Here is a 14,676-nt window from a genome sequence, read left to right on the forward strand (position 1 = left end):
GCATGCTGCTGCCTCTGTCCCGCCCACCCTGCACTCTGCTGCTGCCGTGTGTTTTGCCCAGTCTGTCCACAGTGGTGACACTCGTCAGCCAAGTCCACTTGAGTAAATCCCAACTTGTCAAACTATACTTCCTTTTTTCCTAAAGAAAAGGGCTTGTGTGTCCAGAAGTGGACCACCTCTGTGACTTCTGTGGCTGCCACCCTGGCCCCAGCTGCCATCCTGGCCCCAGCTGCCATCATCTCCGGCCTGGTTGCTGTGAACCTCCCGGAGTCCACCTTCCACCTCCCACCCTGGCCCCGCAATCTGCTCAGTGCAGCAGGCAGAGGCCCCTCTGAGCAGGCCAGGCTGGATGAGGCTTGCTTAATTTTACCTGCTGGCATTTGTCACATCAGTTATTCAGCTTCTTGGGATGGGACAGGATTTAAGTCCAGAAATAGCTACAGGGATTCGTGCGTCCTTGTTGGCTGTTCAGGAGAGCCGCTGCTGCCTGAGTGTTTGAATGTGGAGGGACAGAGAGGACCGGAGGAGAGGGCTGGTAGAATGTTCCTATTCGGGAGAGGAGCCAGCGTGTCACCAGTGTGGACAAAAAATAAAATACCCAATTTTATTTTTATAGTGTGAGTTACCGTCTTGCCTGTTGGTAACTGAGTCACCCAAAGTCTGCTCCACTTCGGCTGCCAGTTGCTCCCTACTAGATATGGTCTTGCTGCTTTTAGGGTGGGTTTGGTTGGTTCCCGTTTGGGGTGGGGACAAATAGGCTCTGGAACTTTGTCATTGCAGTGTGTCATCTCAGACTAAGAAAAGAGATGTTCCTGTTTAATCCACAGAATGACTTCCAAACTAATCCCAAAGCAAAAGAACATAATTTCCACTGTGATTTTGTTCAGAAGGTAGAAAAAGAGATCCTCTTACCACAGAAGAGTTTCATCCAAAATATGCCCCAAACTACAGGAAACCAAGTACGCTTTTTTTCTCAACTTATTGTGAAGACCTTAAAAGAACTGTGTAAAGAGAAACTTCTTTGTCCCTTGGGTCTGGGTGGCATTAATGATGAAAACCCATTTAAAGTGGCCCATAAAAGCCCAAATGAGAGTCCAGTCCAGTGCTACCAGCGCCCTCTTCTGTGGCGCTGGCGATCCAGCTCTGGTCTTTAAGGTCATTATTGGAGTGGAATACCTCGTGGTGTCTTTGTTTGTGAATTATTTGACACATGAGCTCAGGGGTACCTGCTGGCCTGTGGTCATGTTCACAGGCCATCTCTTCAGCAGGACTGCCCTGGCCTGATGGCTTTTGGCTGGGTCCCCGGGTACTTTCAGAGAGAGGAACATTATGCCAAAACCACCTGCCATCTGTTGGTGCAAATTTTTTGGATTCTAAATGATGAGTCACTTATTTCTCCTGCTGTTCTTTATGCTGCCAAGACTAATTTACCTACTGGACTTAATCAGGGCATATGCTTATAATAATAATGAGTGTCTTCTTATGCGAAGTTCATGTTGCTAAGCGCAGTGTTCCAGCACCATCACTGGAAAAGGTGGGCAAGGTTCCTTTGCAGGAGGCATGAGAAGACATGGAATCAAGCCCAGTGCAGTGGCATGTGATTTGGAAGGCTGAGGCAGGAGGATCACAAGTTCAAGGCCAGCCTCAGCAACTTAGCAAACCCTATCTCAAAATAAAAAATAAAAAGAACCGGGATATAGTTCAGTGATGAAGTCCCTTGGGTTCAATCCCCAGGATCAAGAAAATAAAAGTCACAGGATGATAGTGTGACCCTCCATCTGGTGTCTAGCTGTAGCTACTGACATCAGTAGGCTTGAGAGTCCAACACTCTCTTGCTAGGGCACCCATGTCTGTCACCGAGAGTGGCACAGGGTAGGCCCCAGTGACCCTTGTTTAAAATATGACCAGTTTTATGACTATAAAATGGGTGGGCAAGGCTGGCCTGTCCAGGGCCACCAGGAATAGTATACTGGGCCTAGTTGAACCCATTAGGTCAAGGTTCTTAAAATTGGTAATGCCACATGCAAAGCCACCAAGAACTCTGAGTTCTGAAATCATCTGTTCTCAGAGCCACTGGGATGACGTTCAGGAGAAATTCTGGAGACGCTTCCTGTACAGACCAGCTCAGTACCATGGCAGGAGCCAGAAGCGGAGCCAAGGGGCTGCGGTGGTGGCACCTGAAGGGGGGGAGGAAGACTTGGTTATGAGGGTAGAACAGGCGACTTCCTAGGTAGAAAACCCCAGTGAGGTCCACGCGCCCCTGTCCACAGTGTTTGGTGGCCGATGGGCTAAAAGACAAGATGTGTTTCTCTACAGACTGTTTCACACAAATCAGCTTTTATTGTTAGCATTATCATCTTTTGTCCAAAAATGTTTATTATGATGGTTCAAATCTAGCTTTATTCACACATCCTAAAATATCCAAAAATATTTCTCTGCTTCATGGCTCCCATTTATTCACTACCCCCCAATTCCAACCTGCAGAGCAGAGCCCACCCCTAAGGGCAGAGGATTCTAATTTCCTCAAGCATGCCACATGGCACTCAAGCTGGCTAAGGCTTTCCTGTCAAGAGAAATGACCAAGTCGCAGGTGGGGGGGTCATTCTTACCATAGAGTAGGTGTGATTTTATGGGAGCCTCTTCCCCAGCCTAGTAGATCAGAGGCAGGGTAATGTGCTTGTGTCCCGGGGGGTGGGGGAAAGTGAACTTCCTGTGCCATAGTTCCAGGCTGAAGCCCCCAGTCCCTTCTGTCATGGTCAAAAATTGGAAGAGGTGTCCAGTTTTGTGACCCTGCCCAAGGCAAGGCCAGCTCCAATTGGTCTTTCCAATCAGAGGAGCTACCAACCGAACCAGGATGGTGGTAAGAAATTTTGTAAACTTTCAGAACTAACCTAGCCTTGAGTGACCTGGGTGGCGTGGGGTGCAGCTGGGACAGGACAGCCTTCTTCATAGAATGTGCCAGAAGTCACATTTCCAACCACCGGCCATATCTGTGCACAAGATGTCCTTGGGGCTGAGGCAGCAGCGTGTGTATGCTGCTGGAACCCCTGACTCCTGCCTTCCCTGGGTACCCAGGAGGTGGGGGCTTTGTGGTGGCCACGTCTGAGGGCACGATCCTGTTCAGGGATCCAGATGAGTTGTGCGGGTCCCGCTGGACCCACAATACAAGAGAACTTTGGCAACTTGTCTACATCCCCACTTCAGACTGGGAAGAACAGGACGCCACGGTCTTCGGGGCTTCTGTGGCTAAGGCACTTGGTGCGTCAGCCAGTCGCATGGCCATGGTCTCAGCACAGGCACAGCAAAGCAACCCCAGTAAGTTGCTGGTCCCTCCTCCAGCACGGGACCCAAAATCAGACCACCAGGTGTGCTGTCATTGCCTCAAAGGACCTTCCACGTTTGAAGTGGGCATGACACTGAGACAGGGGACTGAAACTAGTTATGAGGGGCCCTTAGGACAAACCTGTACAGACTTTTAGGTTTGTACGTTTTAAAAACAGAAGATTCCATCAGTGACCAAAGCAAAGGAAATCAGATTGCATTGGCTCTTCTCGGTTTTGGAGGAAGTCTGCCCAGAGAAGCTACGGAAGTGGAGGACCCGAGTGAATGGCAGCACTGGCCAGTCCAGGCTGTGGCAGCAACCTACCTCCAGGACCCAGGGAAGCTGCTATACTGGGGGATTTGCAATAGCAGAAGACCTGCTCTTCCCTTTGATGCCTCATCACGCAGGTAGAAATCCCTAAGAAACTGACCGTCCCGAGGCCCAGCAGAGGGGCTGCTTCTAGAGAGAAGGTCAGCAGCCTGTTTCTTAAAGATACTTGCAAGAAATACAAATGCCAGTTAGATATTTCCTAGATCCTGGTTATTTACCAGACTAGAATCCTCTCTAGTGTTTAATCCTGCATCAAGTACAGAGGGGCAAACCATTAGCTTCGGGAGTCAGAGTTTGTGTTCAGGGAGCAAATGCTGCAGAGAGGACCCAGCACTCTGGCCGCAGCTGTTTCAGGAACAGCCTTGGAAGCTGCCAGCTGCTCCAGTGGTGGAGAGCATGGAGGGGTGTTTCCGGGGTCTTGGCGGTGTGCTCAGCACATCAGCAGACGACATGCTGTGGAGACGAGACCCAGGGACCACAGCTGCACCGGGCTCGCGTGGCACTCAGAGCCAGGCTCGGCACCCAAGCACGCTCCTTGCTCAGAGACCCAGGACCCCAGCTGGGGGCTGCGGATCAGGGCCACCCCTTCCTCTCCCCCTGGGAGATGCCCAGCACAGACTTGTGGGGGATTCCGCACTCCTGCAGAGATTTGGTGAGGTCAGAAAACCGTCGCCGGGGCACCTCCATGGTCTCAATGCTGCAGCCTCCGTAGGTAGTTCTGTTCCTCTGCTCGGCCACGGCCACCACCGTCTGTAAGTCATCAGTTGGCCGGAAATGGCGGGTGAACCTTTGTCCTGAGGGGGATCGGACAGCGAGCAGCAGCCTGGGTTCTTGGTCTGATGGTTCCTCCAGGTTTCGAGCCCTGGAGGGGCCCTGCTTCTTGGTTCCAGTCATGAACTTCCTCTCCAGGACACCAGCTCGAGCGCTGGAATCTTCTTTGCTTGTCTTCACGGCGCAGGCCTCCTCTTGGTAAAGAGCCCGGATGCTGCTCAGCTGCAGTGAGCTGGCCTTTTTAGCTACTGTGTCCACAGCCCCCTCGTGGAGGCTCCTCCTGTTGATGGAAGGAAGGACCGGGTACTTGTTGAGAGAAGAGGAAGCCCCGATGGGCACCTGCGGCAGCAGTTCAGGGGTCTCCTCGGCAGCTCCCTGGGCTGGAGAAACGGGAGCACAGGCCCCTGGTTTCTGGCTGCCAGGAGACTCAGAGGGAATGGCTGGAGGCCGGGGGGAAGTGGCGCGCTGAGGGCTGTCCTCTGTGCCCTGGGCTTTGTGCAGACTGGGCCGCGTCCGGCCCTTGGCAGACTTGGGCCTGGTGAGATGCATTCTGAGGGAGTTTGGCTGCCAAAGAAAGCTGTCAGTTGCTAGGTGGACAACAGCGCTGTGCTCGGGCGGTGCTGTGTTCACAGGGACTTCTGTGGCCATTGCTTCTCAGGACCCCTGAGGAAGCAGGGAAAAACAGGAGGCAGTGGGTTAACCGTCCCTGGACACCTGGATCCGTGCCATCGCTCCCCGAGTGCCCAGAATAAGCACCCATGGGCCACAGTCCAGGCGCCTTCTCTCTGGATTTCTGGCATCTGGAGAGGGCGCCAGCTGTGATCCATTTATTCATTCATTTTAGGTAATTTGGATGTATCAGCAAAAAACCAGAGTCCTCACCACCTAAAATTATTATAGTGAGGAAGGACAGGGGTTAAACCCACGTATAAAAGATCTTTCCAAAGAGTAACAACCGCTATGGAGAAAGCCCAGGACTACAGCAGAGGGAGACCAGGTGGAGGGTTAATCCTGACACTTAGGAGGAGGGCTCCAGGCTGGGGGACAGTGAGGACAAGGAGCGTGCCTGCTGACAGCCCGAGCAGGGGTCAGCCAACTTTTTCCATAAATATTTTCTGCTTCGGAGCCACATGATCTGTCACAGCTACTCAACTGCCATTGCCACACAAAATCAGCACAGCGCGCAGTCAGCGAACAGCTGGGGCCGTTCCACTACAACTTGAGCTACAAAAATGGGGGCGCAGATTGGGCCCCGGGGGGAGGGAAGGGCAGTGGTGAGGTCCCGAGGAGGGGAGCTTGGGAGATTCCAGGGAATCTGCAGGTCCCGGGCAGGGGAGCCCTCCCTGGCATGGCCCCTATCACGCAAGAACGCGGACGCAACATCCGGAGGGTGAGTAGCAGCTGCTTTGGATCCAAGAGGAAAGTCCCCCCGGGAAGGTGCTAAGCAGGGAACCGGGCACAGCTCCACTCAAGAGCAGGCAGCTTCCCCCTGCTGCCCCCGCAGAGTGTCCTTGAACCCGGGACCAGCAGTCTGCAGGGCACACCGTCCACTGCGGATGCGCTCCCTCAGGCATCTCATCTCCCCTTTCCGCCTCGGCTCTTCCTCCTTCCTCTTTTCCCGTCTACTCCTAGTTCCTCCTTCCTTCTCCTTCCTTCTGGCTTTTCATCCCACCTTGCCGGGTGCTCTGCACGAACCACTTAACAGCCTTCCCTAACTCTGTCGCCAGGGCCTGGGGGAGAGGGGCAGGAAGGCCTGACGGCCCCTCCAGCCATCTGTCAGAACTCACAGGGGCTCCAATTCTACACCTGGGGTCGGCAAGCTCTTCTGCCAAGAGCCAGAAGGGGGCTATTTGAGGCTCTGCCATCCGTCCAGTCTGTCACGGCCACCCAACTCTCTTTGCAGTAGATCCAGAGACGGCATGCATATGAACGCTGGTGACCGTGCCAATAAAACTTTGAGGGACTCTGAAATGGGAATTTCAGATCGTTTTCACGTGTCACGAAATATTCTTCTTCTGATTTTTTTCAATGATTTAAACATGTAAACAAGCTCTTATCTCACAAGCCACACAGAAGCAGGTGGCTGACCAGTTTGGGCCTGATAATTTGTCAAACTCCATCTTAAACCAATGCTAAGGGAATCTGGGCACATGCTAATCCTATGGCTGTGAGCCAGAAGGTAGTGTTGCCCAGTGGTCGCACTCCTGAAGGCGAGCTGGTAGCAGAGCCTGAAACAGAACCCAGGTCTTGTGACCCTCAATCCTGTGTCCTTTGCACCCAAACGAGCTGCTTCTTGAAGGAGCAGGCTTGGCTCTCCCAGCACACCAGATTCTGTCTCTGCCACTTACACTTCCAGCTTCCCAGCCACCTCATAACCCCAAGGGCCTCTGCACTGGGTCTCACAGAGGCTGCTCAGGAGTGCCAGGGAAACACCACAGAAGCCACACGCTGACGCGGGGAGGAGTATTCCTCTGTGCAGCCCCAAAATCACTAAGTCATGTCACTGCCATCTTGGTGGCCCCTTCACTACACCATTACTGCCACTTCCTCCCAGTCCTCAGTTATAGGGTTCCCAGAATGCTGTGGGCTCCCTGCCTCCCTCTGAATCCTGACTACCATGGTGATTACTGCTTTCTCTACTCACTGACCAGGTCTCTCCCAGTCTTCTGGAGAACTTCTGGTGACTTCCTAGTGCCTCATGGTCACCAAGAAACAGCATATTTGAGCACAAGAGCAGAGGACCAGAGTCACAAGACCAGAGTTCTATTTTAGGCTCTGCCCCCAGCTAGCTGTGTGATCGTGGAGCAACAGCTCTACCTTTCTGGCACATAACTGTCCTCATTTATCAAATTAGCTATATGACTTTGAAGATGCTACTTAGATACCTCTGAACCTCAGTGTTATTCTCTGTAACACGAAGACAGGAACATGAAGTAAAGTGGGAAGTGGGAAGTACTGGGACTGGCACATAGTAGCAGCTTAGTTAAATGTCAAGGGGGCTTGCTTTGGGTGCGGCTATCTATCTAGTGCTTTGGGTTATTCTAGGTCCAAAGGCTCATGTGTTGCTCTAGAGCTTTTCCCCAGGGGGTCCTTGGCAGTCCTTCTCCCAGTCAGGGCTAACCAGCGGGAGATACTGGGACACACACCTACCCCGTCCACTGCACCGGAATGCCAGGGTGGTCTCAGTGAGCTACCAGCTATGCAGTTGCCTCAGAAATGCAAAGAAGAAAAATCCCGAGTTGACCTCTTTCCTTCTCATTCCACACTCCAATGGCTTCAAATTCACCTCCTTCAGGCTAGCTTCCCCACCCAGTCCTCAGCAATGTCCCTTAAGCCCCTCAGCCTGTGTTCTCACCTTGCCACTCTGTGCACGTTACCAGTGTCCCCTGATGATAGGGAGTACTCATTCCCTTGCCAACCAAACCTCCACCCAAACACACTATCCCTACAAATTCCTGACATCCTTCTCTGTTCAAAATCCTGGGCAAAGTTACTCCGCCTTCTTGTTTTAAAGGCCTGTTTGCTCCACTCCACTCAGCAGCCAGGGTCTCCCTCTCACTTTCCACTTCTCCCTCATCTTTCACACCCAGTCTGGCACTGGTAGTTCAGAAACCTTCTCCTTAGCAAAGTTTGGGCATCGAAAATGCCCATCTCCTGGTTAATTTGATCTATTTTCTCCCTGCATTCAGTTCTAGAGTCTTTCGCTTGTAATGAGGACAGCATGACAAGACCACAACTGTCCAACTGCTGTGCTGAGGACAAGCTCGCTCCCCTCTCTCCCACCCTCCCTGCCCGGGAAGGGCTATTAATTTGCCACAGCTTCTACAGAATTATCACAGGCTTGGCTTCTAACGCCCACACATGGCTCAGGAAGGTTTAACTGTCAGTAAGTTTGGTAACTTAGAAACCTCTTCCTTAACAACTTTGATGAGCGAAGTCATGTGTTCTCACAGGCTCTGCTGGATTATTTTTAACAGTAAAACTTGAGTATGTGGATGCACTTGCTATACCTTTTGGTACTATATAATTAGCCATGTTCAGGGGGTGTCATATTCGAGACACCCTGGTCATAAGATAACATGACTGCAAGCTATCTCAGAGAAAAACCTCAATTATGACTAATTCCCAGAAGCCCACTCATGGTTATTTAGAGACTAACACCTCCTTCAGGTAAAACCGTTATATCCAACCTGCTTCCATAACCCACTGCCTCCTCCCAAGTGGAAGGACCATCTGTCACATGGAGGGAACACTAGCTCCTAGGGTGGGGGGCATCCAGCACAAGGGCAGGGGAGGTGGAGGGAACAGGTGTTTGGGGATCTGGCCCAGTGTGCCTTATATTCACACCTTGGGTCCCAAACTCTGCCAGCCACCCTGGTCCAAGCAGGCTTCATTATCCCTGCTCAGCGCACTTCCCTACCTCTAGGCCTGGCAGACACTCAACCACAAAATGATGTGACAAGATCTAGGCGTGTAGGAACCATCAGGCTGCCAGCTGAGTAGGCAAGCGGCCTGTTTACTTAAACACAATAGCTGCACCGCAGAGCCTGCTAGGAGGCAAGAAACAAACACCCAAGCTGTTTCCAAGAAGTTGCCAGAGGGGCAGGTGCCCATTAGGATTCATCACCAAATCAACTGGAAAGGAGGAAATTTTGATGGGTGAAAAGGAAAGCACGATTTCTGCTTTCTAAGGCGACCCACAATACACCACAGGGTCAGAGCACCCTATTTGACAACCCAAATCTAAACCTCCAGTAAAAGCAACAAAATATATCCACCTACATACCATCTGCTGGAACATAGCAAGATGCATACAGTGGAATTGGTCTTTTAAAACTGTTTACCAGTTAATCCCAACTTCTGTCCCCCACCCCCAATCATGGTTCAGAAGGACCAACAGGAGATGGTAGTCAGCCCCAGAGAAAACTTTGGGACTGTTCCCAGTTCTACACTAAAGATCAGAATGCACTGTCCTGTGCAGGGTGCCACACTGACCCACAAGCCACCCAGTGATCAAAGGATTGGAAAGGAAATGGGGGGTGACTCCAGCCGCAGAAGGGCACGGAGAGCTGGGGTTTTCCCACTTTCCGCGGCCCTGGCCGCAGAGACTGAAGGCGCAGAAGAGGGACTTGGGGGAAGGGCAGGACAGAGGCCTGGACAGTGAGAGATGACTTGGGTGAGAGACACAGGTCTGGGGGAGGCTCCTCCGGTTCCGGCCCCTCGGTGAACCGGGACGTCCTCTGCTCTCTGGGTCAGTGTCCAGGGGCTGGCTGTGCGCGGAGGAGGGCATGGCCCGGCGGCTCCGAGGCCGGTGGGTGTGCTGCTGCAGAGCCCGCGGCCGGTCCGGCTTCGACCGCGGGAGCCCCGCCAGGCGTGCTCCGTCCCCGGGGAGCAGCGCCTTCCCCGGGGGCTCCAGTCCCGGGCGCGCCCTGGGGCCGGGTTGGCCCGCTGGGCTCCGGGGCTCGGGGACCCGCCTGCCCCGGCGCTTCCAGGCCCGCTGGGCCGCGGGTGGCAGCCGGCCGCGCTCACCTCGCAGCTCCGCTCCATCCGCCGCCCGCCGGGCGCGTCCCGCTGGTAAACAGCCCGGTCTCCGCGGCAACCGCGCGGGTGGGGGGCCACGTGCTTCCGGTCCGACCGGAACCGGTCTGGAGGGGTGCGGCCGGGAGGGGTGCGGCCGGGAGGGCGCAGGTCAGAGCCGGCTGGACTCCAGCGCGCTGCCTGCTCTTCCTCACCTGGCCGCCTGGTCCTTCCCTGGGGAGAGGGGGGTGGGGGGCCCCTGCAACTCCTGCTGCCACCTTGGGTCAGACCCTGTTCCTCCAGGGACCCTGGCCCTCCCAGTGACCCTGGCCCTGTTTTAAAATGAGGCTTGGGGACTGATTGATTCCGGCCGACCCTCGAATCCCAGTGGCTGCTTTTAGGGTGTCTGTGGAGTGGGGGAGCAGGACCACTGGCCTGCTTCTCCTCCCGCCTGGGTACAGTGCTTTCTTCCCCCGGCCACCCACTCGGGCCCCACATCCTGAACCTGGTGAGCCAGGGCAACCGCACCAACTGAGGGCTGACTACACCCGCCTTCACTTCAAACAAGGGCAGTCGCTTCTAGTGTCACCTGCTATGAGTGTCCCCTACCGGGTTTAGGGTCTGTGGCCCATTACTTCAGCCATTCTCTTGGCAAGAATCTTCCACACCTTGCCCTGCTCTCTTTCTGTCCCTTCTTTGGTGTGATGGAACCCCAATCTGTCTACCCACATCTGTGTCCTAAGAGAATCTTGGCAAGTCACACACATGGATGTGATGGATAGTGTGGCCTCCAACCTCAATGGGACCCTCAGTCCTGCTCAGCCAGCCTTCCATTTCCTTCAGTTCTCTCTCCTTCTCAGTGGCTATTTCAAACCTGTCTTCCCTCCTGAAACCTCCCACCTCTCCCCCTTCCTCCTCCGTCTTGGAGGATAATCTTACTGCCCTCTGCAGAGAAAAAATAGAAGCCATCATATGGAAACTTTCTCAGCCGTCTGCCGTCAGACCCACAAACTTGCCTGTCTTCGCTTTCTCCCTCCTGCTGGTTGAAATGGAAAGGGGCTGTCCTCGGATTCTGTCTGAGAGTACCTGCGCCTCCACGGGGCCTGTCATGCCAGCCAGTCGCACATATACACACCCTCACTGTCCTCAGGACTTTGCTCCTACTATCCCTTTAGCCTGGAAGATTCTTCCCCTTCCTTTGCGTAACTCCCATTCATTCTTCATGTCCTGACCTAGCAGATGAAGCTTTTCTTGCAAGTTGACTTTAAAAGAAGCCCCAACTGGACCGCTGCCTGCCAGGTTCTATTCTAGGCTCTTGGAATATACAGATGAGTAATTTAGTGACTGTATTACTAGAAGATAAAGGTACTAGGCATGCAAGAACCAGAGATTCATCATCCAGCACTGGGGCTAAATATCTCCCATTGGGTCTGCTCTGGCCATGCAGGCATGGGGTTTGGATATGGGCATAACTCAGTCTTCAGAACATTCAGTTTTGTTGAGAAGACATGTTGTACGCTGATGGAGTAGCAAATCAGATTGTTTTCAATACAATTTGAGCCGGGGTAGAAGGGCAGGCACGGGCTGAACGTGACTGCGTGAAGTGACTGGCACAGACAGCAAGGTTTTTGAGGGGGTTGGCTGGGAGAGGGGGATCATGGTGGTGTTTCTACCCATCTCAGAGAGAAAGCGCTGCTCTGTGGTGGCTGCTGCTGAGGGCCTGGGCTGGGCAGGCCTCTCAGAAGCTCAGAAGCCCAGCTCTTGTTTACCCAGCAGGCATCTGTGGCCCCAGGCAGGTGCAGGATTTGGCAGTTTTAGGAGTCCATGGTTTTGCATGTTGGTGCTCATGGCTTATTTCTTGTTAATGATTCTGTCAGAAATATCTAAGCGATGCCTTCAGCCCTTCAGCACCCACTCAGAAAAGATTAAAGTAGATTCTTCATCAGCTATTTTAACATCACCTAGGAATTATGTAATCCTTTGGAGAAGCAAATGGGCTTCTCACCCCCCAGTGTGCGTGCACCCTTGGCAGCACACAGAAAAATGGCCCTTATGCCTGTGGTCTGTTTCATGTTCAGCAGCACAAGCCTTTGGCTCTCCAGGGCCATGTCATGCACAGCCCCAGGGGGAGGCTGGAGGGAAGGAGAGGAAGCCAGGCAGTCCATGGCTGTGACTCTGCCTTTAAAGAGGAAATCTTCAGGGCTGATGGTGAGACTCAGTGGTAGAGCACTCGCCCAGCCTGTGTGAGACCCTGGGTTCAATCCTCGGCCCTGGCCCTGCAAGGGTGCCTTCAAAGGATGCAGCGTCTAATGCCTCGTCTCTAGCACACACAGTGGGTTCTTAGTAAACATGGGCAGAGGCTGCTGCCCGGCCATCTAGGTCTCACCCTCCAGTTCTCTCCTGGACTCCAGCCAGGCGTGCCCCATGGGGACCCTCAGCCTTCCCGTCTCCAGCCTCTTCGCTCCTGCCTGCCCCACCTTGCTCCCTTCCCGGCAGTGAACCCAAACTGCCTGATCCTTCTAGGCCCTTCTTAAAAGCCACTTCTTCCATGAAGTCCTTTCCTGACCACACCTCTGAGCCAGTGTCATGTGCTTTTGCTGGTTGCCTCTGGTCCAGTGGAACATGCCCAAGATGGTGGCATTTGGCTCCATTGACCTTATTGCTTTAGAAAATCACTGTGAGACACCATTGACCTTATTGCTTTAGAAAATCACTGTGCTCCGGACCCCCAACTAACCAGGGTACAGTAGTGTTGGAACTCATATCCAGCTGTTCCAAAGCCCACCCTGTACCTCAGAACCCCACGGCACCCCTCCCCCACATTCCCAAAGACATTGTGTGTGGACCTGCCTATTGAGCAGGTAATAGGGTCATAGACCAGGTCCCTGGGGTCAAAGCTTGCATTTCAGTCCTGGCTCCACCACTTGCCAGCCAAGGACCTTGGGAAACCAACTTCACTTCTCTGGACCTCAGTTTCCACATATGTAGAAGGGAGACATTAAGAACAGGATCGCTGGGAGGGTGAGAGAAGATAGCACCTGGACAGGTCCTAGCACAGTGCCCAGCACACAGGGGTGCTTAAGGAGGGTTTCGTTGCTTTCACCTGACTGTGTTCTCTCCTTGGTAGGTTATGTGCTCCCCAAGGGCTGGACTGGCCTCTCCCAATCCTGTGCTTTGCTGTGAGCTGCCTGCTGTGGGGTGGGTGCTCATCAAATGAGAATTGGATTAATAACAATGGCATGCTCATTCCACGCTGGCTGTTTTACTGGGAGACCCCACAAAGTGACAGCTGATGCCCAAAGGCTAGCTGGCTTGAGGTCCCTCAGACCCAGCTGAGGGCGGGAGGTCCAGTTTCTTAGAAACGTATTCTGAAAGAGCATTTGACCCCATTTCGAACGAGTGATTTCTAGACTTCAGAATCTATACCCAGTGTGGTTTTTTGGTGGTGGTGTTGGGGTTTGAACCCAGGGGCGCTTAACCACTGAGCCATATCCCTAGCCCTTTTCATTTTATTATTGTTATTTTTTATTTTGAGACAGGGTCTCACTAAGTTGCTTAGGGCCTTGCTAAGTTGCTAAGGCTGGTGTTGAACTTGCAATCCTCCTGCCTCAGCCTCCCAAGCTCTCAGTGTTAGAATTGTGCACCACCACGCCCTGCCTATATCCAGGTCTTGCTCTGCTGTTTCTTGATCCCATTAGACATTTGGATTTAGGTCCTGGATAACTTTCAGGAGAAAGATGAACTGGGTGGATCATCTAGTAATGAGGCTGAGAGGCTGGTACCTTAGTCATGTCTCCTGGTGAATCAGTTTCCTCAGGGCATCTGCAAGAGGGAAATTTCTATCTAATGAAGCTTACCCCTTGAAGTACTCCAAGCTTTTATTGTTTCCCCATGTCGTTGGAAAATATCCAAAAATGTGTTGCCTACTTTTGGGTCTCGTTGAGCAGAAGCCCTCAAGCACTGTCGTTACCTTGGCAACTGTCAGCCAAGCACATTCACCTTTGGGAGTTTGTTGAATTTGCCGGTGCTGTTGGGGGCTGGGCAAGATCGCTGTCTCCATCTCAGAGGAGGAAGCCCAGGGCCAGGAGCTTAAATCCTTCTGACCAGCAATATGGCCAGCTCCAGGCCTCTTTTCTGCTGAAGGATCCGAGTTGCCTGCTGTTCCTCTTGCGTCTCTTGCACAGGGCAGTGGCTGCTCCAGGTGCAATACTGCCGATGTGACGTAGCATCTGTCCTCACCCTCAGTGGGGGGGTTCTCAGGCTTCCAGGGTTATTGGTTTATCATTCTTTCTGAACTTTGTACCAAGAAAGCAACTTTTTTTTTTGGTACCTGGGTTTGAACCCAGGGGCACTTGACCACTGAGCCACATCCCCAGCCCTATTTTGTTTTTTATTTAGAGACAGGGTCTCCCTGAGTTGCTTAGCGCCTCACATTGCTGAGGCTGGCTTTGAACTCAAGATCCTCCTGCCTCAGCCTCCTGAGCCGTTGGGATTACAGGCGTGCGCCACCGCACCCGGCAAGAAAGCTACTCTTGATTCCATTCCTGTTTAACAGCTGGGTCTGACACAAAGAATCTGAGTGGCTTGTTAGAATTGCAAGTAAAAGAAGAGTGTCCTGGTGTTTACCGAGCTGTCTGGGTCGTTTGGGCCTTGACTTCCCAGCTGAGTTTTGAGTGGAGGCAGCCCCACCTAACTTCCAGGTGAGGAGGAGTGTCCACCTCCACGGCAGGTGCACC

General features: G+C 53.0%; 2 protein-coding genes across 13 annotated transcripts in view; one reads left to right on the forward strand and one right to left on the reverse strand.

Annotated features, from left to right (window-relative positions):
* The window catches only part of Pla2g2c (phospholipase A2 group IIC), a 65,560-nt gene that overhangs the window by 35,523 nt on the left and 15,361 nt on the right, over positions 1–14,676 (forward strand). For 3 of the 12 annotated variants that reach the window (XM_047552128.1, XM_047552072.1, XM_047552082.1), the window contains exon 1: positions 9,516–9,599. The exons of 7 other annotated variants lie outside the window; for them this stretch is intronic. Coding sequence is in view for 3 of the 5 variants with exons in the window: in XM_047552072.1 (XP_047408028.1) it covers positions 9,591–9,599 (9 nt within the window). In the remaining 2 variants the exon portion in view is untranslated. Of the gene's footprint in view, positions 1–9,515; positions 9,735–14,676 lie in introns of those variants that run through there. 2 more of the 12 variants (XM_047552108.1, XM_047552066.1) reach the window with 2 other exon arrangements.
* On the reverse strand, positions 2,319–10,067 carry Ubxn10 (UBX domain protein 10). The gene is made up of 2 exons (XM_047552040.1): positions 9,953–10,067; positions 2,319–5,086 (listed from the first exon to the last, which is right to left on the reverse strand). The coding sequence occupies exon 2, from the start codon at positions 5,069–5,071 to the stop codon at positions 4,226–4,228; it is 846 nt and encodes a 281-aa protein (XP_047407996.1). The 5' UTR covers positions 5,072–5,086; positions 9,953–10,067; the 3' UTR covers positions 2,319–4,225.

The sequence above is a fragment of the Sciurus carolinensis genome, chromosome 1 (genome assembly GCF_902686445.1).
Source record: "Sciurus carolinensis chromosome 1, mSciCar1.2, whole genome shotgun sequence".
NCBI classification, from domain to species: domain Eukaryota; kingdom Metazoa; phylum Chordata; class Mammalia; order Rodentia; family Sciuridae; genus Sciurus; species Sciurus carolinensis.

Coding starts and splice junctions, on each gene's coding strand:
- Ubxn10 (XM_047552040.1), bottom strand. CDS start 5,071: ATGGCCACAGAAGTCCCTGTGAACACAGCACCGCCCGAGCACAGCGCT.